We start from the raw sequence: 25,148 nt of genomic DNA on the forward strand, positions 1-25,148 counted from the left end.
ATAACTTTAAATCACACTATTCCATGTGTTGATGGAGACAATGATGGATGATATTGATGTGGTGCTTTGTCTTTAACTCAACATTAAATTACATATTGATCTTTTCTTGCACTTTGTATTCCATCAAATAGCTGCCACCTATTTTTACCTGCAACACAGTGACAGATCCAGGTGACAACATCATTCACATAGGGCCCACTGGACTCTGCAGAGTGCTCAGATGGCCTGTATATTAGTGACTCACTTGTAGGGCTGCCAACTATCAAACATTAGTTAAGAGTATGTTGAACCCAAATCCAATTCAACTCATCATTGTATGGAAATTGGATTTGACATGTGTATCATAAAAAATGCCCATGTTCTTTCACGTTTTTTGAATATACATTTTTCTTAACTGACTGCTTTACAATCATCACTCACAACAGGGCATATTTTATTCACATTTAATTGACCACTGACATAAAAGTCCCCATTAGATTATTAATTTCTGGTATATACAATTGCAACAGTCCTGTTTATGTGAAGTAATTCTCTGAAGAGCAAAAAACGAAAGCCATTATAATCTTGGCACAAGAAACCCTTCAGGCCATTAGAAAGTATTTCATGGTTTTAGATTTGAGTGGGGACTGAAGCATTGATGCCTGTGAGCTGAAGGATCTATAACCTCAATTATTCACCGTGATATCAAAATGAGGATAGCAGGTGACAGCAGTTATTAAAGGAGATGTGCTCAGAACGCAGGGAGATATTGGATTTGGTTTCATAACACAGCAGCAGAGGAATATGGACAGATTTATTTATTTATTTTGTTTAGGCTTTTTCGTAAGTAGCATGAAAGGGGTTGCCTCGTTGCAGCCTAAAAACCTCAAGGCACCACCAAATAATGTGAAGATCACAGGACACCAGGGTGCGGGGTGATCGATGTGGGCCTGTCCGGTGCTTTCCCAATGGAGAGATAAAGGAATGAAATTTTTTTTACAGGCTGTTTGCACACGCAGTTGTCAGGAAAGTTAAAGGAGCCCAGTCTCAGTGAAGGTGGAGGGGGTGAAGGGCGCAGCTGATAGTCCGCTCTCATCACCAGCACTGCTGCTCTGCACTGAACTGAACAGGAATTCATGTGGAGGGGGAAGCGAACGGCACGACGGCCGCCCGAATTTAACAATTAACCTTGATGAGCACAGATTGGTTTCACTTAACAGGCGCAGGTGTGATTTGCGATAAGGCGCAGCTGAGAGATTTCACGTTTGCGACTGGACACTGACGCATCTTATGCTAAACAGAAAACTACACAGCGGATAGAGAATAGTGCAGCTGATATGCATGTTGGGACAGGATGCATGTTGCAATGAGATCCCTTCCCACACTCATCCTCTTACAGAATCCAAATTCAGGAGCCTTGCTGAATTGATTTGGACACCTATATCGGAATTTGACCGCCGTGTCATTGCCCCTGTTCACCAGTCCCAGCAGCTGAAAGGCATCTTCTTAGCGGCGGAGACGAGAAAGGGGGGAAAACTATCCGCTTCACTACTCCCCATCTGCAGTCTGGACGGCTTGAAATGAGGACCACATTCCGGCTCTGCTCCGTGTGAAGAGGCAAGCGGGGCGGTAGTTACTTCGGCTCTCAAGGACGCAAAAAGTGGCCGCCGGCCGAACAAGCTGAGAAGCATGGAGCGGGACGACACCGACACAGTGAGCCCGTCCAAAAAGACAATAATCGCGAAGATCTTTAAAGTTCGCAAGAGGCGGGAGATGTTATTCGTCCAGGTGTGCTTTATCTGCAGTGTCCTCTTCGTGGCATGGAGCATGTCGGCGCTGTTAACCAAGACAGGTGAGTGATGGGAAGAGATCCACCGGGGTACATAGAGCTGAGGACGGAGCAGAGCGGCTCAGACATCTGCAGTGTAATCATGCTCACACATTGGCATCACCGAGGTACCTCACATTGATCACAGAAACGAACCAGCAGGCTGTAATGTCAAGGGCAAATGATGAAAACGATTAAATTCTAAAAGGACAAGCGATTAATTTCCCTTGTGGAACATCTCTAAACAATAGACCAGACTGTCCTTTCCGTGTTGAAGTGTGGTGGATTATTCAAAAGATCGTGCATTTGGTGTTTCTGCTCAGATCACTCACTGGGCAAAGTCGGCTGCACATGTTGTTGTTGGGTCACAGCATTTTAAAAAATTCTGACTGTGGGAGCCTGTATGCCGCAGTGTGCGCGTCGCGGCAGCGGCACGTTTTTAAATTTTAGAGCCAGGCTCATAATTACGGTGCATGCACCTTATGCTCCACGCGCACGCGAGGATCAGGTAATCAAATCGACTAAAGGGAATGTGAATTAGAAATTTGTTCGTGCCTTTTTTTATTTAATGTTGTTTTTTTTGCTTGTCAAAATGAGCAGTTTTGGCAACAGGCGCGTCTGTAACAGCACACTGGAGCCTCAAGAATCACAGTTAATGCTGGCATTATCGCGTCTGGCCCGGGGCTCCACACACGCACATACCAGAGCACACACTGGTTTACGAAGGCGATCACGCTCCCTGCTTCCGCATGGCGATCGAGGGATGCCGATTTTTACGCAGAGGCCACCGATGATCACTCGGGGTGGGGGGGTGTAAACACTGGGTTGCATTGGATTCGCCGGATGTTGCAATATTAATCGGCGGACTAATGTTCGAGTTGCACTGAACGAACGATTCTAATAGGTCTATCGTGCCGAATGGGCGCGCGTGCACAAGCACACAGTCCAAACATCATGCCCTCTCTCGTGCACACGTGTCAGAACTCTTACGGCGAGCTCGTGCAAAGGCCCAGCATCCCACACAGCCTCACGCTCAGTTACGTAATCTAATGGCCAACCTTGACATTTTGTCGGTGAAGAATGATGTCTGACACACACCACCAGGATCAAAGGTTAACGAGACGAAACGCACCCCTTTGACAGTACTTCTCACATATTGGGAACAGTGAGACTGTTCAGGGCTAAGAGAAATAATATTTTTAGCAACAGGGGAGACGGAGCTGCATTTGAATCGGCATTTATTTTTGACATTAAAAATAAATGCTTGATGCGTCTCCTCTCAAAGTAGGCCTAATTTCAAATAATAGCCTAAATCTCCGACCCTGTCCCCAGATCAGTCAATCTGAAACATTTAGTCCTCTGGGCTGAGAGTGACTGAATCCACCACAAACTACCTGCCTGCAGTGCAGATCTGACGGATTTATTGGGAGTTTTAATTACATTAAAAGAAGAGGCTTAAAAGATTATTCGGGAGTGATATCATACAATCGACAGCAAATCTCTTGTCTCAAAAGGCAGGGTCTGGAAGCCAGAGTATTCCCCCTTCGGTCAAGTTTGCACTCAGTGATCATCATATGACAGTGTTCCTTTCAGCCTGTTTCATCAGCTGCTGAGTGGTGGTATTTTAAGGTGACATGCTTGAGAGGGGAGAAAGTGAAGTCCTCTGAACCAAGAGACCCAAATGTGACCATAATCAAAGCTATAATTGAGTTGCTGTGGCCCCCTCATCTTGCAGACATCAAAACAAGCATTTGTCATGTTGCACTAAAACCCATACATCGTTCTGGCCACCTTTTTTGATTGATGATAACGTGGTGGGTGGGTCCAGATAGATGGGATGCAATATGTACGGGGTGGGGCTCAACATGCTGTCACGCATACTGATTGCACTGCGTGCATGCACGTGTGACAGAGCTCCACACAGGTGTTTGAGAGGCAGGGCAGGACTGAGCTCTGACAGGTCGCTGCAGCAGGCTGACTGTGATAGCTGTAGGTGTGCAAAATGAGCTGGGGTTGTGTTTGGCAAAAAGGAGGCGAGCATGCTCACAGCATGGGAAGATTGATGGATGGTTGTACTTTGTCCATCTCCCTGCTGGGCTGGTCGAACAAAGCTGGAGGATGACATTACTAGAATATTATTGCTTGTCTCTGATGCTCATTAAAGTCAACTAGTGTGATAGTTACAACTGTCTTCCATTTTAGTGCGTTTGCACAGATTCTCTAAAGCATTTTTTATTTTTTATTTATTTTTTTAAATATTTTATTTCAGGTTAACTTTGCATGAATCTGCCAAACGGAGTGTGCATTTCCTAACAGGTCTTCCAATATGTTATCTTTATTGGTTGTGATACTAGTGCCCGATGTGCCACAAACTAAACATTTCCATGGAGTAGCCTTATATGCTATGGTAAAGGTTTGGGTACAAACCAGCCAGGTTACATTTGGAGAAAGATGTTTGGGATAGGCTACATTATGCATCTCCTTAAAATGACATTGAAGTGTTTTATTTATTTATTATTATTATTGTGTTGGTCATGCACTAGACATCGCAGGTATTAATACATTAAAAACAATTTCAGGAAAATGTTTTTCTTTTTTAATCTTAAGTTGACTCATTCTTTATTGGCCACACACTTTGAGGGGAACTTTAGAATTTGGAATGTGATAGTTTGAAAATTTTGGAAAAACAAAGGGTGAGGGTGTTATGTCAATTAAGTTTCTGATAAATAAATTGATCTGTCAGTGGAAAAATTGTTTTCAAGATGGACAACAAATTTATGAACACATGAAAATTGTTAAGTCGATGCAAGATGGCCATAAAGCCCAGATGAGTTGGTACTGCATTTACCTTGGAGTGGTGTCTATTTTGGTTCTTGAATAACAGAAACATTTGTAAATTTCAATTGAATAGGACCTTACCAGCCCTTTCATTATAACTTTAAAGTTGGTTTTATTAAATATAAACATGCATTGGTAAGGAGAATTTATGGTTTGAAAAAAACTGATGCCTGCCACAATGAAGTCCAATGTGTTATCAATCCATCCTTCTACACCGACCTCCTGACTACATCCTGTGCTGCATTTATTAAACTCGTGCAACATGTCAGTCCCCCCTCCACTGACAAACGAGCAAAGTTGTTATACACGATTGTTCCAAATCCTAAATTTCCCTTATTTATTTTTTTATATTCAAGCGATATTTGTACTGTAAATGAAGTATCCTTAACCAAATATTTATCTAAGTGGAACCTTGTTTCTCAGGATGGAATTGATTTTTAGAAATCTATACCAATGACTAAAACTGCCAACGATTTGGAATATATTCTTTAAGTCATTATACATCAAGCATTGTGGTAGGTTCTTGTTAGGACTGTGCACATCCAGATTCTTGTTGCTGTTTATCGCTCCTTTTACATGAATGTGCTCTTCGAGTAGGAAAACCAGCTGTGATACCATTTAGCATAATCTCTTTTTTAAAAAAAAAAAAAAAAAAAAGACTTGGTGAAGCCACTTCAGGAACACATACCATAGATATGTTAACCTTGCTTTGCATAAAGGTTCCAAACTTTTTTTTTTTTTTTTCAAAATGCAGATATTTACCTGTAACTGATGGACTTGATAACCAATGTGGGAAGTTGTGTGGCAAATACTTAAGTGTAATTGTTTTTGTTGTCACGTGCTCCAGATTTAATTACCCATCTGTTCTATCAACTGACTTGTCACAGCTCAACTATTTTTATTGATTTTATTTCTATATATATATAAATCCATTCAGTCATTCAAGTTACACCGACCGTTTAATGCTCTATAAAAGAGTAAAAAAATGTTTATATACTATACATGCCAAACTAATCACCACCTTAAGTATACTTAATTCAAAATTCTATAGGATCAAAATGACTGACGTACGTCACAATTTCCCACTCACCGAAATGACCCCTACTTCATTAAATTTCTTAAAAAGAATTCAGATGTATTGCTGTAAAAAAGCAGGGATCCTTTTTTCTTTTTCTCCTTTAAATTGGCTTTAAGAACCCTTTCTAGAAGTAAAGTAATTTTATCTCATTTCCCTGCTCGCTAAAATACTCGAAGACTTAAAGATTTGTGATAATTCCTGCTAACAAGCTAATGATGAGTAATGGGTGTTAATGGTACCTCTTTAAGAGCTTCACAATGCCAAAATGCAAGTATTTGAAGAGATGTCAATGGAAACAAGTGAACTGGGCTGGGGGAAGAAATTAGATGTAGCACAAGCTAGTGACATCATTCCCACAAGAGGCTGCCCAGAGGTGCTGACCGAATCACATGTTTTCAAATGCATTGCAATGGGAGCATGGCTTGCAGAACGGCTCATGCATGCATTTCTCCTGTGTTGTTTAACCTTCTAGGAAATGTCACAGGTTTTAAAGGCAGAAATCTTGTAGTTTGTGGTCATGTGGTTCCACATAACTGCTAGTACAAATGGCAGTTAGAGGGACAATTTTCCTAAATTAAATCCCAGCTATTCTTGCAATAAAGTAAAAGGGTGTTGAGAGACAGTGGAGGAGTGACGGTGAGCTGGTTTAAAAAGAGCAGGTTGCCATGATGGCTGGAGGGTTTGGTCTTTGGGATGGGAGAGCTGTGGGAAGCAGCTGAGGTCGCCTAGTGTATAATCTGTTTATCCAGTGCCTGCTGATCTTCAGGCTGTTGAACTTTTCAGTCAGACAATGTTGGACTAAAATATTCTTTTCTAAATAAATTGAAATATAGACCCCCACCCTGCTGCTGGAGACCAAAACATGAGCTAAACATTTGATTTACAGTCAATGGGTTGCTGGAAGGGCATAGCCAAATAGCCTTTTTTCTTTTTAAGGGAGATTTTGGTGTTGGATTTATTGGTGACAGTGCTCAGAAATGAGGGGTAGAAATGATTTAAAAGGAAATCTAAAAGAAAAAAAATTCTCCTGTTTTCCTTGTTGTCCTCGGAAAATGTGAGGTTAAGAAAAGACCGTAGGAGGAATTGTAAGGAGTTGGAGGACAATAGTGTTGCAATGAGACTCTGAACACACTTTAATTAAGCTATGTGGGTCTGCAGTGCTATAACTACCACTAAAAGTGCTTCTGCGCCTCATCTAATGTTACATGGAGGCTATATCATATCCTTAGTATAATAAGCTGTAATATAAAATATTTATCAAGGTTGGTTGTTTAAAAATGGAATTGGAAGTTTTAGAAGCTTCATGTCCTCATTTACTGATTTGCATGGATAAATATGACATTTTTATATGAATTTCCTTTCATAAAGGACGGTCCAGTCTTTCCTGTTTTAAATGAGATGAAAAAGGAAGCACTGATGCTCCTTTTGCAGGTATTAAGATAATTTGAAGAGCTATAGATTATTAAAGATATGCCATTGGTATAGATGACTCCCAGAAGTGGTTCACTGCATTTTGTTTTTATTTCTTCTACTGACCCACCTCTGAGACTTACAGAAGGTCCTGTATCTATTTATTCCAATGAGAAAAGAAAATGTGATTTATAGTTATTTTGGCCCGTTATAACCAAAGTAAATTTAGACTCATTTTAACCAACCCTTTATCAAAATCTTAGACCTTCCACGCAAGGTTCACAGATATTTTTTCTGTGCAAGTCTGAAGTCTATATAAATTTTGTGCAATTTCTAATGGGTCGCCTTGTTAATGTGGAGAGTCTTTGCTAATGATGCAAGAGTTGGACCATATTTGGCAGATCCCAAAGGTTCAAATTAAAGTGGGTAAATGTCACAGATCGGTCAGGTGGGGAAAAAACTAAAACAATAAGAGGGCATTCAGAACATTTTAGAAAAATGGTGCTTTCAGAGGGCCACTGGTGAACTTTGCACCATTTGTTCCCTTCTTTTTCCATCTGTCAAACACATCTGTATGCACAGATGCTGGTCAATGTCCTCGCTATTGTCCATCTGAAATACTGCACAAGAGGGGCTTAAGTTAATGCGCTTTTCCTATAAAATGACAATTGTTCTATAAAGAGAGAAATGGACTGTAGAATCATACATGTTCTGAAGGAATCCTGAAATGGGTGTTTTGGGTCACAGTCAGGGGGTCAACAGGGTCTACTGGCTCTCAGGATTATTTAAATGGATTTGCACCAAAAAGCCTGACCTGCGTTTGTGTTCACAGCTTGTGCTGAACAGTGCAATGTGCTGTTCTAATTTGCTGTGGCCAAAGGGAAGTAGTTGATTGATCTGAATCCGTCTTAATGTATTAATCTGTCGCTTATGAAGCAAAAAAAGTCACATTTCTTAGTTTAATCTTGCACAAAGTGATTCCTTTAGTGAAATTAAACTGACTACATTAGCTTTTGGACTGAACAAAATGGGTAATTTGATGCAGCCTTGGGGCTCAATTTTCCAAAACGTTATAAAGCAAATATTGATCAATTAATTGATCTTAAAATCTATGAAGCCTAGCTTCAGACACTTGTGTTTCCATGAGTCAAATGGCAAACTAATTGTGGTGAATTTTTATTGGTCTGGTTCATTGTTTAAAATCTGCTTAATGTAGTGTTATTTCCTGGATATAATTGCCAAGGGAAGTTTGCTAGTGACTGCGATCACAAGGGGACATTCACATGTTCAGAGGGACCTGCCGACACCATGTGAGTCTTTCACAATGATCACATAATCTGTAAATTTTAAGACTGGCAGAGGGGAACTATTGATAAATGAGCTGTATATGAATTAAACACAGCCTGTCAGTCCTCGGGGTATTCTCATGTGAGCGACTCATAACTGTGCGCACAGCAGTGCTTTCTTCATCTTGTTCCTCAATCCTCCATTGTCTTTGTATGGTTACATTTTATGAAAACTGCAACTTTAAAGTGCTGCTCAGCGTGTTTGAGTTTTACATAATAGATTTTTCTCCTCTGTCCTCATTACAGAGGCTTAAGAGGAGTTTAATGAAAAATGAAGCTCTCACCCCCAAAACATAATGGCACAGCTGCATTTTGACGTGTTATTGCTGCTGGATGAAAATGTCACATCTACATAAATGAGAACTTTTAAAGGATTAAAGAAAAGCAAACCTTGTTTGGATTAATGAGCGTGATCATGGATGCTCGAGGTCATGAAACATGCTCTGTGCATCATCGGCCATGTTAGTTTTGACTGCAAAATGGAGTTTCAAGGTTTTCCTTCAACAAAAAGGGAAAAACCTTTTTTAAAGGGAATGCTGCAACTGCATTTAACATCCAGTACACTGTAGAATTTGCTGCAAGCTTACTGGAGATGTTTTGTGTTTGATAACCAAAGCGCTTTACATTCTGTTTCAGGGCATGGAATGATTGTAGAGGGACATCCGGACCTTGAACACTGGGGGAGACGGCTAATGGCTTCATTGGAAAATGAGACGGAGGCTCAGAACTGCTCAGAACCAGGTACGTTATATTTATAATTTTTTTTTTTTTTTTATTTATTTTTTTTTAAAAACAAAACATTAGTATTTCTTACATCAGTTACACTCCCAGACAAAGCGGCTTGAATTTCCCACCAAAAAAGCTCTGCTAATTACATGCACAAAATGGCAGACCAAATTGGCAACGAGAAGGTGGATGCAGGTTGACTTCGAGCAGTTGAGTGTCAGCTAAAGGTGAAAGTTGGTTATTAGTTATTTTTCCCTTTTGTGTAACTTGTCATTTTCTGCGTGTGCGTCATCTGTCAAGGTTTGCTAATTGTGTTGTACTTTGTAAATGGTGTACTCTAGTACAGTTTTTATTTTTTAAAAGTACTTGAATGTACATTATGATGCTTAATTGTTTCCCTGAATACATTTATGACGACAGATGAATTGACAAGCTTTGAAATAACTTTAATCCCTCATATGTTGTTTTCAAACTTATGTTTTTACCAAACTGATGCATTGGTGATCTTGCAAACCAGTACTTTCTTACTTTGAATGCATTTTAAGTAAAATTTATGCTCTGAGGACTGATCTTGTGATCCTTTTGCTGGAGTCCAGAATTATAAAAACATTCAGGGTCTGACTTTTACAGTCAAAGGTAAGGCATTTAGCATGCTGCCACTGAATTTTTCAGTATAGATGACCTGACTTGTATTGAATAACAAAATGTATTAAAAGGTCAAGTATTTGTTATATCATTTTTAGTACATTTAATGGAGCAGCATTCTGTTAACTCCATCTTTTTGGGCTGGAAGTGTTTTTTTTTTTTTTTTTTTTTTTTTTTTCTCCTTCCTCCTTTTCTACAAAATTCTTGACTTTTTAAATGGCACACAAACAGTCTTGGTGATGCCAAGGAATGTCACTTTGTCCAACTGTTTTCGTGTCATTTGAATTGCTTCAGTCTGACCAGTCTTGTTTTTCTCAAACTGACTCACACGAGCTTTGTGTGACCCTGCATGACTCGGTGGGAAAAGAATGACAATGAAGCTGCTAGGGCTAGAAGTTGAGTGCCATTTGGCCACTTTGTAATTCATAGGGACTACCTGCTTTTTGATGACAAAATACTCTAAAATCATAAGTGACTTTTGTTTTTCTCTCTTTATATTGTTGATGCATTTAAGCTCTGAAAATATAAGGCTTGCATGATACATCTCAAAATTTTGTGCCACCACTTAGCATTTACCTAGCAGACAAAGTATATCAGGGCACAGACGGTATGGAGGAAATTTAAAATGTTAAATTTACTGACCCAGTGAGGACTGATGGACTATTACTATCAGTCACAGCGGGCAGAATTGAGGAAATCGGCTTTGTTACCTCTTTGTGTAAACAAGAAAAATAAGCAGTTTTCACATCACTGACACTGAATCGCACAGTGACTGTTTAAATTGATTCTTTCCAAAGGTGCCACGTTGGTCTGAAGTTCTTAAACACGCCACTGTGTGCTTAGTTTTTCTTCTTGTACTTGAAGTGTTCGTTTTTTTTTTTTTTTTTTTCTCTCTTCTCTCCCCTCCTTTCCTCTCATTGAAATATCTTCGGCAGCCGAGGCACAAGACCGGACTTAACATTCCACACATTTCTTTTTGGGCTCCTCTTATCCGGCTACTGCCCTATGTTGTCGGTGTAAGCTTATCATATGACTCATGTGAATAATCCTGTCATGGTTGCAGACTTAAGACCACCTGAGTTGAAAAGCAAGTGTTGAGAACACTTCTACATCAGCTCGGCAAAGGCAAGATTTCAAGTTGCTCTTCTTATCTTGACTGGATGGCAGCACTAATTTCATACCATGCTGCTTGCCCTTCCTCATTAATTCAACCTTAGTCAACAAAGTATTTCTCAAGTGTTGTCAAGCTGCTCAGTGGTGTCTTACCACGCAACAGTGCATCACAATCTGCATGTGACTCATGAACATCAGTGCTTCCTTCAGGTCTTTAGTAAAGTGTTCTTTTATCCTCGTCTTTTACATTCACATTCCACTCTAGGAAGAGTAGCCACAGTATAAAATGATCTATTGTATGGACTGATGATGCCTGAACCCTTTTATTTCTTTGTCAACCTTCAGGTTTATGTAAATCAATATTTTTTTATTTTATAGCCACATCCTCTGTGATTAATGATTTCATTAACAGTATATAGGTTTATTTTAGACCAAGGTTGACTTATTCTTTATTTTCTTTATTTTTTTTTCATCTGCAAAGTTCAGATACAACTACACTTGCACTAAGCTGTTATGTGGGTTTGCAGTGGTGAAACTATGGTTGATTTAAAAAATAAATTAAAAAAATCTACTAAAAGCACATAAGGTATTTAACCTAATGCAAAATGATCACATTTCACAAAGGCAATATTATATCATGCTACTTTAATATATATTATCCATACTGGTGCTCTCAGAGGCTGATCACTTACTCTCTGGGCCTCCTTGACATTAATCCCAGTTAGTACAGCTGTATGAAAATGAAGCATTATAGCTAGAATGTTCTGGCAGCAAAGAGATTTAGGATAGCATTCTCCTTTCATAAAGAATGGTGTAGTGCATATTGCTCTATAATAAAGGAAGCATTATAACTCCTTTCTTTAGTATTTGAGAAACTATTCTATAGCACCCCTTATATCTCAGATTGTGGTTGCACTGCTCTGTGCACGAAGTGACCAGCTGTGGATGAATGGTGGCTCTAGCCTCACAAGGGTGAGAATCGACCGTGGGCCCGGTGGAACCAGGCTAAACTGGATGGGAATTATTATTGGAGGTTTCTGCTTTATGCAGAGTCTCTGTAACATCTAAAGCTCAGATTAATTAGGCATCTGTTTGTGGGTTGCATAGATTACACCCAGCTAGCTTTGGTCTCAGCCATTTCCTCATTATTTCTGTGATCAGCAAGGGAGCCTTTTTTTTTTTTTTTTTTTTTTTTTTTTTTTTTTCTCCCCCTGAGTTCCTGGGGTGCTAATGTTGTTTTTGCTTGTCTTGAGTTTTGTGCTGCTAAGGCAGCCATTCATCATAAGTGCCTCTTTTTATAGGCCATTCAGTAATGACTCCTGGAAAACACAAGGTGCAGTAGAAACTGCTGTTTTGTGCTCCATCTTGATTATAAGTGCAGGCTTCCACAGACCTGTCAGAATGTTGGCATCAAATGTTTTTGCAAACCACAAATGTGAAAATTTCTCATTTCTGAACCAAAAGCCAGTCTAACTTGGAAACTGCCGCACAGACCTCATTCTGTATTACACTGGTTAAACCAAACACCTTTCTAAATTTAAGTAATTTTGTTTGAACCTACCCATGGTGACAAAGGTTAAACAAAAATGGTCTTGCATAGTCCAAACTTTAAGTCTTTCGTAAACTATAGTAAGCACTGGCTGTTGATTGCTAACAGGCTTATAATTGCATGATCTGCAGTTACTTTCTTTTTTAAATTTAATTTGAGTTGCAACCATGTCACTTTTTAACCTGCATTTGAGACTTTTAGCTTTTGACTATATTGACAGAAATGTGCTACCCATTAACGGTTCTGCTAGTGATGTTGATCTGCACATCTGTAAAGTTTATTTGTAGCTTAAAAGTAATTAAGTTAAACTTACTAGTGAGCATTGAATTTGCAAATGGATGTTTGCCACATTGGTAAAATGTCTAAAATAATGAGCCACATGAAAAGATTATCATTGCCCGCAAGCCCACTTATAGCGAAAATAATCAATAGTGTGACTTCCCAGATGGCCTCATCAGATGCAATGTTTAAATGCCATCAAGCAAAAGTGCTGAATCTACACCGACACTCGACAATGAAATCAAATTGAAATTATCAACAATGGATGGACATTCAACCATATGGTAAATCGGTATTTATCACCCCAAAAGTCAGTGTACAAAATGTTAGCACTTCATTACTCAAACTTGACAAAACGGTCAATTTCAATGATAACGTCAACAAATTAAGAATTAAAATGGTTTAAAAGTTGGTCCATTTTAGATTTTTACAGCAAATAATGAATGTACTAGTGTTAACACTTTACCTTTACACCCCCCCACCCATTCTACAAAGAACTACATCATTAAATGATCAACATAACCTTTGAGTACTTTAGTTAAAACCATCACATGCAGACCTTGTGTCATGCCCCCTCATGATATTTCCCTGCAGCGATCCCATGACTAATGGAACAAGTGCACACTTATTTCGCACCTAAATAGGGCAACATGCAGTCCAGTAAATCTGGAATAAGTGTTTTTTTTTTTTTTTTTTCTTGTTTTTTTTGGTAAGGCTTCTGATGTTTTATGGTCCTTTCTGGGCGGTGTGAGGAACATGAGATGCACGTTAACTGAGACTGAGTTATGGCTTGCTGGGAGAATATTACAGATTACATTCCCACATATCTCCACCTTCCCTCTGTGGGATGACTGCAGAACAAGACATGACTGCAGAAGTCTGGAGAGGGAGCATAGCACCATAGCTAATGTTCTGCAGGAGGAATGATTTGCATTTAATTTATTGTTTAAGTAACACATTTATCAAACTCACGCTTGAGTGGCAATTGTTCTAGTTGAAGGAAAGGGTAGCACAAAAAGTTGAAATGGACAAATCAAAGGGTTTAGAATGCCTTGGATTGTCTTTTGTGATTTTTTTTTTTTTTTTTTTTTTTTTTTTTTTTTTTTTTTTTTTTTTTTTTTTTAAATGTGACACTCAAACGGTGTGCAAAATTTTCATAAAATGAAGATAAACTGTGGATACCTCTGGCATGAAGAGGATGTGGAATCACCCTGACATGGCAGAGTTTTGGAGTGAATGTTTGTAAGCAGAGAGGCCTGATGTTGGCAAGACAAAAGGCACGATTTGAGTTTTTTGGGGAGAACCAAAGCTGGAACTTTGGCAGCAACGTGTTGGGTAAAGCTGCCAGTGGTTAGCGTCATGACTCCGATGGAATGCAGGTTCATCGGCTCGAGGGAAACACCAAAAGGAGGCTTTTATTTATAAATAAATAATAATTAAAAAAAAAAAAAGGAACAAGTAGGGATTATGCTGCTGTGGATAATGGAAACTGACCTCACTTTGCTTCCTGCTTGCTTGCCAGTGAAACGACAATGCAGCAGAGCTGCACTGGCACCTACACAAACCCTTTTCTTTGCTGAACAATTCAAATGTCTGACCTGTCCATGCTTATACTGTGATTTAGCTGCCTTTTTTTGTTTCTTATTTGTATGCTGTTCTGCTTTTGGCGAGTGTGTAATAGTAATGCTCAAAATAACACTTTCTCTGGATTTCAAGGGACATGGTCATATGGTTGTAGCAGAGCCATGCCTCCTCCTGAGGGAGATGTTTACCTATTTATCCTATAAGCTACACAGCTGAGTGTATATTTCACAACATTTTCCCCTTTAGGTTGTTGAACCAAGAGTCCTCTGGTCCACCAACGGCCTACTTACAGTCTCTAAAAGCTTGATGGGTGATGTTTAAAGCTAAGAATAAAGGTGTGCAAGCATCTTAATGAAGGTGAAACCGCATGCTTATGTGACATGCATATGTACATGTGACATTTCAGCACACTAAAAACACTGACTTGACAAAGAGGATAAGTGTTTTTTTTTTTTTTTATTTATTTATTTATTTTTTTTAAAAAGGGTAGCAAAGCCTCTGCTGATCTTTTCATGAGTTGACTCGTGATGTTGCCTTTATGTTTACAAGAATGGCTGTCAGTCGCATTCAAGTCATGCTGCTCACTGATGTCTGCTCGAGCAAGCTAATTATCTAATGGGCTAATAATGACCCGGAGGAATCGTTCTACTCTGAAGGGTCTCTTGACTGCTGTACTGGAGTGTCACTTGTATTCATTTAATGACCTAGCTGGTCTGTGGGTCAGAGAGCAGGCAGTGACAGAAGGTAGCATGAGGCACTCTGCCAAAACATCTTGCTTGTATCACTTTTATCTTTATTTACGTTTTGGTTGTGTAACTAACTAATTGTTCTTTTGTCTTTGGAAATGATCCATTTAGCTTTTCAGTTGCAAATGGGATAATGGTAGACTTGTTTGTCTAGCAGTCCATCATAAGTCTTCTCTACTTGTCCAACACAATACTGCTGCATGTACAGTCCTATCACTCAGGTTCTCTGTTGGACAACAGGAGGCAACAGATATTTTGACAGAAATCAGGCATTCTCATCCGTAATCTTTAACTAAGGAGACTGTAACGGCTGATTAAGTCATGAATTTTTCCAAAGCAAATTAAAATTGTTTTAAAGGCTGCCATTTGATGAATTTACAATTGTGAAATTTATGGAGACGGATGATTTAAAATCAATCTTTTTTTTTTTTTTTTTTTCTATACAATTTGAACCAGAGAAGGACCCTTTGAGTTGTCACAATTCAACCAACATTATTGATTACAAGCTGGCAACATGAATCAATCGGATCATGTAAATCTTAATGTGGCCGCCTCTGATTTGTACTGTAAAAAGTATTTAAATCAATTTCAGCTTCTGATGATAAAAGTAGTTTTGCAGCTGATTCCGAGGACAAGAAGGGGCATACTTGAAACCCTAGTTCACTGAACAGGGTTTGTCAACAGATGGCATAAATGAACAAAGACAACTTAATTTTTTTTTTTTTGTCTTTGTCAGTGCTACAAATGTGTGACAATGCCAGCACAGACGTGTCTTAAAAGATGACTTGATTCTGAAAATAACTTTTAAATGTTCAGTCCAAAATTGTAAAATCAAGGTAACAGTTTTGGGCATTAATGCATGGTTGCTTAATGACCACGCAGCTTTTGGTAGCTCAGATCTGTACTGGTATTTAGGGCTGAACTGTCTGAATTGCAGCGAATGAACAATCTCTGCCTCAGTTTACTGACAGTTTACTTCGTATAGTACTCTGAGGACCAGGCTGTGGAGACGGATTAACAGAAATGTTAAATGTTTTCTTGTACAAGCAGCACAGTCAGGTGTTCAAACGGGGTTTAGTTAAACTTCTTTTGGTTAACTATGACCATTTTGTTTTTCACATCCGTGTCACCATGAAATCTTTATTCAGCTGAGAGCTGCTTATGTGGCACAAATTGAAAATGTTTACTAGAATTCTCATTTGAGTGTCTTGGTGCTTTATTGCAACTAACATAAGTTCAAGATCTGATTTTGAGTGGATGGTTTAAAAAAAAAACCAAAAAAAAACCAACAACTTAGGTTTATGCATTTTGCCAGATGCTTTTATCCAAAGTGACTTACAAATGAAGATATAACATTACAGCTAACAATGATCTTTGAGATGAATTACTAAACACTGGGATGTGGTTTGTAGAATGGACAAAACGGCTAATAGAGATTCTAACGTGTGAACTGACAGTCTATAGACTATTACTAGCAGAGTAATCAATGGTCACTGTTCAGTGTCTTATGTGATAAATCATTTGTCAAAGTAAATTTAAAACTACTTTACAGTATTCACCTGAAATGGTTCATAGAATAGAAGAAATAGAATAGAAAAATACTTTATTTATCCCCCAATGGGGGAATATTCAAAAATACATTCATACACACAACTTGCACTTTCTGTAGTTTAAAAAAGAAAATTGGATTTTACACTTGACTCGACTATTGATTCAATGAGGTATTTGTCATTCTGTCAATGCACCTCATTTGAGATGGATCACTTAAAGATCAGTCTATCCCACTCTGTATGTCCTGTCCTTGTGTGGAAATTGGCTGTGGAAGCATGTTCGTGTCTAGTGTGACCCCTGTTGCCGGGAGACGGCAAGGAACCCTATGGACGCCGTCTGGCTGAGTTGTTTACAGGGCTGAGGTGACCCCTGCCTGTCATCACTGTGCCCTCTTGACACCTTTTGTAATCACCTATTTTTAACACTCATAAGGTGCAGATTTTATTTAGTGGTAAGGGACAGAGCAAGTAACTAAAGAACATGGATGGCAATGGCATTTAATTACAGATTAATGGTGGACCTGCATGGCTTTTGTAGGTATGAAGTAAAAGGCTAGTGTGGCACACTTTTTATATGTGATTCAGAATTTTTTTTAAGCTAGAATTTGTTTTTATGGGGCTTTTTGGCTATGAGATATCAGTTTGAGTTTAGCCTTGTTTCAGGAGCAGCTTGTTTTCCATCAGCTTTGAGGACACCGATGACAAATCCTGTGACTGATTGTGCCTTTGCTGGAGGCCATCTTTTTCCGAAATGTTTCATTTGGCACATAAACCTGTCAGATGAAATGAGCTAAAGTCACTGGCCACAGTCAATACTGGTGTAAGATTTCAAAGTCAGGCAGGTGTTCTTCAGTTTTTCATTACACATTTGGGTTGCAGTCTACAACATTGAAATTTTATTGGTCTGTCCCCTAAACCAATCGGCTGCACAGTATCAGCAAGTGCACTCTGTTGCTTTTTAAACATTGAAAATCTCATAAATTAAGTTTGGATTAAGTAGTGTTTTCCAGTCAAAGAGACATTGCTCTTCATTTTATTACAAAGATAACACGTTGGGTAAAATTCATGTTGGCTAATTTAGTGAAATCTAAAAGGCATGGGTGTGATGAAGTGAACTTGGACTGCATTCTGTGGCGTATTTGATTCGCCTTTGCAGGGACTCAGACATGAGTACACACAGTCTCGCATCCCAAAAACAGACCTTGTTGAGGTGGAGACAGACGCAGTGAAGAGTCTCAGGTGAGCACTGTTCCACTTCACAGCACCATATGTGATGAGGGCTCAAACCTTTTCTTTACTTTATGCTGTAAACAGCATTGTTCTCGTGGCTCAGGATAACCTTTTGGTCAAACAACTTTTACATATTTAATTTTAGTGGTACCGCTGTACACAATTAGACCTTTAAGAAAGGTAGACCACTTTGTTCATGCAGTCATGGTCCCTGCGGGGTAAATGACCAGACTTTCCAGTTTTTCCCTTTCCACTATTATTCTGAATAACTGGTAAAACATCGATTTTACTTTTTTTTTTTTTTTTTTTTTTTTTTTTTTTTTTTGGCAAATGGTCCAAAGTTTTGCTCCTTCACATTACAATTTGTGATGAGGGAAATCTTTTGGTTGGATGATGTGAAATTCGCTAAAAATTTTCCCCCTGCGAGATGAATTGTGGATGTACAGTAGTCATCCTTCATCATTACTTAGCATGCCACAATTCGCCTCAGGTGTTTCTTTTGCTGCTAAATGGGAAAAGTTGGCTTGCAAACAGGTTGAGATTAGATGGACAGGTAGATATTAAAGGAACTGAACATCAACATATTGTGGTAAGGATGAAATTGGTATCTACCCAAAAAGCATTAAAATGCATCTACTGGCATTTATACTCCCTGCAGACTTGTATGTCTCTGAGCTACAGTTGCATGTTTAGTCATGAGACGTCTTAATATTTTTGGACTTCAGCTGGAAAACAATGTATATATTCATTTGATAACTCCTGGCACAATTCTTTTCAAATTGGTTGAAGGTTTACCCTATGAACCAAATTCTAGATTTACACATTTTCATTCTATGCACCCCCCCCTTTTTTTTTTTTTTTTTTTTTTTTTTTTATTGAGCTATTACTTCTTGGTTTAGCTTTTGTGTTGGGAGATAATCTTGTCTGAATGGTCCATTTATGAATCTACATCTTCAGGATGGATGTAAAAAAATGCTCAATTGAATAAAATTACAAGCTTCTGAGATGGCTAGATCTTATATTTGTGAAAGTTTCCTCTTGAAAATGTATAATTTGATTTTGCAAAAATGTATGTTTACTATTGTAGCCAGACAACTATTTTTCCAAAGAATGTGAATTGCAATTTTTATAGCCCATTGATGGCAGGTGAGACTTATGCAAAATTACTGTTAGAGTTAATGATTTATCCACTAAAACTACATGTGAGAAACGTACAGGAAGTAGAAAATGGTTTGAAAACGGCAACTGCCATTAGCACGTTATTTGCTGGTAATTGTTCACACTATTACCATTTGTACTCGCACATGGATTCATTCTGAGATTTCCTGGATTTGGTTGTATGAAGCGGTCTGTATAAACTTGGCAAAAAGTCTGGCTGTCTGTAGCCATTTGTATTCTCTCTTGCAGAACATGCCCAGAAACTTTCAAGGCTGTGGTGATGAGGGTTACAGATTTCTGTCCGGAGCACATTATTTGAAAAGGCTTGGTCTTTGCCTCTGTGTCCTTGGAAAACTTAAAAAAATATATATTAAATTTCCCCCCTTGGCACAAGTTCCTGGAGATTGATTCTCTCTGATTAGACATGGACAAACCTGCGCAGTTACCTGCATATCCTCTGTTTCATTCTTTGGGTCAGCCAGTCCAGGATAAATGGGCAGTCGTTTGAAATCTATGCCTCTTGTAGGTTTTTGCATTTTTCTTATCCATTACAAATAATTTTAACTTTTCTTTTTTATCCCTAATCCTCTTGTTGGACTCCAGTTTTTCTGAAATAATCTCTTTTGCCCAGGTGAAAAGGTGAGCACTCTTGAGCAGATTTTTTTTTATTTTTTTTTATTTATTTTTTAATTAGGCCAGTTCAATGTCTCTCCCTATGGAAGAGATAATTATTGTTAACTTTTAACTGCTGCCTCTGATTCTAATTAATGGATTTGGACAGATGACAATCTTTCTGTGTGACTTGTGTTTTAAATCCTGAAAATCTCCACAAAACAATTTTGTATATTGCCTAAGCATTGCTTTGGAAAGGATCAAATGGTTGTTCATGTAATCTAGGCGAGAGTTCACTGTTTGCTTGTTTAAATACATGAATTACAGCTTGTGTAAATAAAATGCAAGTAATGTGCTAGTATTGTCTCAAGAAGAGAGGAGTTATGAGCCTACAGGTCGGACAGAGGCCACTCCCCACAGATGCTGGCTCTTGTCAGTGAGACAGCTAGCTTCTGTCTCCAGCCAGGTGCACTGTGGAGTGGCCGTGCTCTCAGATCTCAGCCGTATGGCGGTTCCATGATCACACTGCGCTCCAGCTGGAGCCCTGGATGATGGATGAGTCCTCAGCATGGGAGTATTTTCTGCCTGGCTGCTTTAATTCTGTATGACTTAAAACTATTAATATAGTTGAAGCTTTTACGTCAGTGTTGAGGTGTCATGGTAGACCGCTGATAAAGCTTTATTTTCTTGAATGTATTTCATTGAACCAATTCTGTGCTCTTAAAATAAAATGTCTGTTTTTTCTAAAATTTATTTTACATAGGTTTTTTTTTTTTTTTTTTGTTTAACTTAATTATCACTGCCCAATTAATGTGATACTTGGACAGTTTGTTTTAAAAATGTATTTTATTTTAAAAGAACAAAGGGCTTTGTTTTCTAAATTAGATCTATTAGAAAGTGATGGAGGAGACGGAACAGCAAAACTACAGTAATTCATAAAATTTCAACTGAACCAAGACACCCCAGGCCTGTGCCTCCAGGAATGATGCACATCATGAAGTCACAAAGTCCTCTTGGGGTGGGGTGGGTACATGTATACCTCGCAGTCATGCTGCTGATGTGGTGACTGTGACATTTCCTCTCTCCTCAGCGATACACGAGTTCCCCAATGACCTTTTCACCAATGATGAAAGAAAGGGTGGAGCCATTATGCTGCACATTGTAGCGGTAAGAAGTTACTCAAGTGATATTCTGTGTGATCCTTAAAAAAGGTTAAAACATGGTATAATCCCATTTCCAAGAAGTTGGGATGTTGTATAAATTGCAAGACAATCGCATTTTGAAATTAAGATCTACTTTATTTGATGATGGATTATGCTCATTTTCAAATTTACAAGCAACACACTGAAGGAACAATTGGGATGGGCAAGTTTGCCTTTATGTGGAAACACTTCTTCTAACCTTCAAGAGTCAATTTGCTTTAGTTTTGAGAAGGAAACACTGTCCCTTTTTTTTTTTTTATTTTTTTTTTTATTTATTTTTTTATCATTTAAATTTTAACAAAATTTGGTTTGATAGTGTTATACCACCTGTCACACTGTTATAATTTTTTTTTTTTTTCAGTGGGTGACAGCTCTGGACTGCACACAGCACATTTTAGATTCTAAATTATTTTGCTATGCAGCAGTGCTGTTGTAATGCATGCTTCCTGCGGTTTGGTATTGTATACAGCATATGTTGCTACAAAACCTGTTTAAATCATTCACAATAATATCCAAGTTGGCTAGGCGTTATGCATTCATGCTCCCCATACTACTACTACATATACAGACTTTTAAACTGTGTGCTGATAAAGAGCCTGGTGGTGGTCGTCTTTAGCCCGAAAGATGTGGCATCCCAGATCACCCAAAGAGAATTTAAAATTCTTATTTGTTCGATGACATGGTTTAGATGGAGTTTCCGGTAATCTGCTCTAGCCCCAGAATGTTCAATGGCTTTGTTGGTACCCAAAACAAAGCTTTGCAGTTTCAGAATAAAAAGCGCAAGAGTATACAATGACGATTTAAAATGAATAAAAAATTCTCACTTCTTTCCCTTCTTAATGTGAAGACGCAGCTTATGTCTGTGTCGAAAGCTTTATAAATAAATGCAGTAGAACAGTATTTTTAGCCCTTGTATAAGTGTTGTGCTTCATAAGAATGAGTCTGACTTATTTTTAATGGCTTTGAGCTTCTCCGTATTGGAGGCTATTGTCTACATGCAGTCATGTTGAGCTCCACCGAATTGACATAAAAACGCAGGTGAGCTGTAACGCAGGTGAATTAATCTGAAAGAGACTGAACTCTACATGCTGGATTTCACACGGCCAGTAGTAGTCTGTCCTGTTTAAAGGTGTTTGAATTTGAATGCGTGGGTCACAAAATACAAAAACAAGTTTATAAAACATTAAAGTATTATGACCTGTCATAGTTTAACCTTGTGTCCTTTGAACAAAGCAAGCTTACAGATATAATGTAATAAAAATTCTGTTACAGCAGGTCATCATACTGCAGTCCTGCACTGCCCCCTGTGGATAGCATAGAGCAGAGCAGCCTGACAGAGCTGCTGGGCCCTGATGTCACGCCTAATCTATAATTTATAGATCTCTACTCAGCTGCTGAAATGGGCTGCCTCTTGCCCTTCCCGCTCATATTGGTGGAAGTATGCAGATTAAGTTGAATTAAAAAAAAAAATATATATATATATATAGTAAGAAAAAAATCACTTGTCTCTGAAATTATATTTGAATTTAACCCACATCAGGTTTTAATTGGGTACTGTAATGTTTTGAGATCCCTTTTCACTCGTCCTGTTTAGCAGCAGATTGCTCTGCGCAGGCTTCGTTAAGACGGCTGGTTAAGACTGTGTCTAAACAAGCATGCACACTTGTACTCGTATCCATGTTCCTTGTCACAAATGCACTCCTATGATTCTTTTAATAGGCTCTCTACATGTTCTTGGCCCTCGCTATAACGTGTGACGAATACTTTGTGACATCGCTGGAAAAGATCTGCGAGGTACTGCAGAGCTCTAGTCTTTCATCTTTGAGTTGGGCGGAGTTGTTTCATAATAAGCCAGCACTCTCTGCCTCTTTTCTGCAGAAACTAGATCTGAGCGAAGATGTTGCGGGAGCCACCTTCATGGCAGCTGGCAGTTCTGCACCAGAGCTTTTTGCTTCTGTCATTGGTACACACTTGTACAACTACACACATGCAGCATTCGCATACAGACATTCCCAGATGGTTGGTGTCGCCACTGGTTCTAACCGTCTGCCTCCTTATGTGCAGGTGTCTTCATCACCCACGGAGATGTGGGGGTGGGGACCATCGTTGGCTCAGCAGTCTTCAACATCCTATGCATCATTGGGGTCTGTGGGATCTTTGCAGGACAGGTGTGTGTGTGCACATGTGAGTCAGAGGGAGTGACTTACTGCTGTGCCTGCATCATTTTGTTTATTTATAGACTGCAGAGCACCACATGTGTGGCACAATCTTTTTTTCTTTTTTTTGCTGAGGAGAAACAAAGGCATCTGAAGGTACAAACTTATCAAAAGGATACAGTAGTCCAGGGAAACAAGACACGACTAGGCCAGAAAAATGCTGCTTCAGCAAGGGGACCTCATTTCAGATGGCACAATAAGACATCTGATGAAAAAATGTGATTCTGTCACAGAAAAAGGTTGTGCACAATTGTTTTCCATTCCGGAAATGAATTTGTTGCACTGACTGTAGCAGATTTTAAAACTTATATTCTAAAAGGGCCTTTTGCTCTCTGTCATGTCATTGACATAAGGCAGATTTATCCTCTGCTCAGAATGTCCTGTGAATATTAAGGCCACTGTTAACAAGCACTTTAGCATTTACAGTTCATTTCTTATAGTTCAGTGTTTTCAACAAATCAGTGAAGATTTAGACAAATGGAACACTATTAACTGAGCCTCACTTGTCATGTGATTTGTTCTGGCTGACAAACACTCCTTTTGAGGATGGCATTGGCTCAGCTGAATTTAATTTTTTTTTTTTTTTTAACTGGACTAAATGTAGTTGATGTTGTATAATAGGCTGTATTTTTTTTCTATTAATTTATTTGTCAAATGTCAAATTGGTTCTCTATCCTAAAATATTGTCATTGGAGTACTGAATGGCAAAATTCTTTAAAAATGAAGTCTATACATGTAGTCGCTTTGAATCTTAACTGCCAATCACGTATAAAATAAGAGCTGTCAGACTATGATTTTACAGTCATAAGAACCATATGTAAACTGATCTGTTTTCAGATGCCGTCGCTTGAATTTTGACACCATCAGTTCACATATGATGAAATGTATCAAAGTTGAATGTGATATATGGTAGATGAGACCAATTAACTTGTAGAATCCTCTTGCTGCACTTGTTTATGAAACTACTCAGCTTTAAAACTGAGGCTTAGCTTGCCACAGTGAATAATTTTATCAGTGATACAGATATTTTTTTATTTTGTTTCATTAACACGCATGCTTTGAATTTGGCGATTGTTCTTTGACCAACTCTAGATCAATCAACTTTGTTAAAGTTGCTGCTACAGAACGTACACCAGTAAACGCAACAAAAGAACAGGAAAGGTCTTTTTAAAAAACAAAATTTGTGAAAAGTTCTTTGCTATTCTTAAAATCATCTTTGTTTTATTGGTTCATTCTCTTAAACTTATTTGTCCATTGCTGTTTTCCATCTCAGTAACTGTTCTACTCTGTAATCTTGCCATCAAGCTAATTTAAATAAGTTTGACGTAGTGCTTTTATAGTATATTAACTAAAATGTCCATAAAATTGTAACACACAAAGGAATAGCTAGAAAACATAAAGTGACGTGTACCTGTGAATTCTCAGGTGGTGATACTGACCTGGTGGTCTGTTTTCAGGGACTCCTTCTACTACACCCTGTCTGTTATAGCTTTGATTGCAGTAAGTTACATTTTTCAACACCAGCTGTCAATTTCATGCTTAAATGTCTATTTTCCCCAAATCTAAAATTGTTTCTCACAATTTTTCAGTTCATCTATGATGGGAAGATAGTTTGGTAAGTAACTCCATTTGAAATGCAAAAAAACATAACCCCATATTTGCAACTATTACAGTAGAAAAGGCAAATTAAAAAGAAACGAAACACACCAGTGTTGAATTCAATGTTAAGTTCAGCTGGTAGCCTATGAAAGCTTTTAGAATTTTTCCAAATAGATGTTGTAGTAACTGACTTTAGTCAGTGCTGCTAGACCTTATTTCAATGTTGCGGCTGAGTCTTTCATGGGCCTGAAAATCTCTGGCTAAATATAGACCACTTTAGCCCAAGCAGTTTAACTCCTTATGTAATTTATATGTAACACAAGCAACTGAAAATGTGTCAGACGCTCAACTTAAGTCTATATATCGTATAAAGATGTTAACTTCATTTGCTTGGGAACACTAGAATGCCAAGGCTGTAGACCACTTTTAGACCAACTGTTACTATTTAGCTCAAAAGATT

At 38.5% G+C, this 25,148-nt stretch overlaps 1 protein-coding gene across 2 annotated transcripts in view; it reads left to right on the plus strand.

Moving 5' to 3' along the window:
* The first annotated feature begins 972 nt into the window (after nucleotides 1–972).
* slc24a4b (solute carrier family 24 member 4b) overlaps nucleotides 973–25,148 on the plus strand; it is a 37,299-nt gene continuing 13,123 nt past the window's right edge. Inside the window, exons 1-8 of one of the 2 annotated variants that reach the window (XM_075459436.1) lie at nucleotides 973–1,831; nucleotides 9,116–9,220; nucleotides 20,762–20,838; nucleotides 22,593–22,667; nucleotides 22,752–22,836; nucleotides 22,938–23,041; nucleotides 24,515–24,589; nucleotides 24,679–24,704. In XM_075459436.1, the coding sequence (XP_075315551.1) occupies nucleotides 1,669–1,831; nucleotides 9,116–9,220; nucleotides 20,762–20,838; nucleotides 22,593–22,667; nucleotides 22,752–22,836; nucleotides 22,938–23,041; nucleotides 24,515–24,589; nucleotides 24,679–24,704 (710 nt within the window). In that variant the 5' untranslated portion in view covers nucleotides 973–1,668. The remainder of the gene's footprint in view (nucleotides 1,832–9,115; nucleotides 9,221–20,761; nucleotides 20,839–22,592; nucleotides 22,668–22,751; nucleotides 22,837–22,937; nucleotides 23,042–24,514; nucleotides 24,590–24,678; nucleotides 24,705–25,148) is intronic. The other variant, XM_075459435.1, reaches the window with a different exon arrangement.

Source organism: Odontesthes bonariensis, chromosome 24 (assembly GCF_027942865.1).
Source record: "Odontesthes bonariensis isolate fOdoBon6 chromosome 24, fOdoBon6.hap1, whole genome shotgun sequence".
Taxonomy (NCBI): Eukaryota; Metazoa; Chordata; class Actinopteri; order Atheriniformes; family Atherinopsidae; genus Odontesthes; species Odontesthes bonariensis.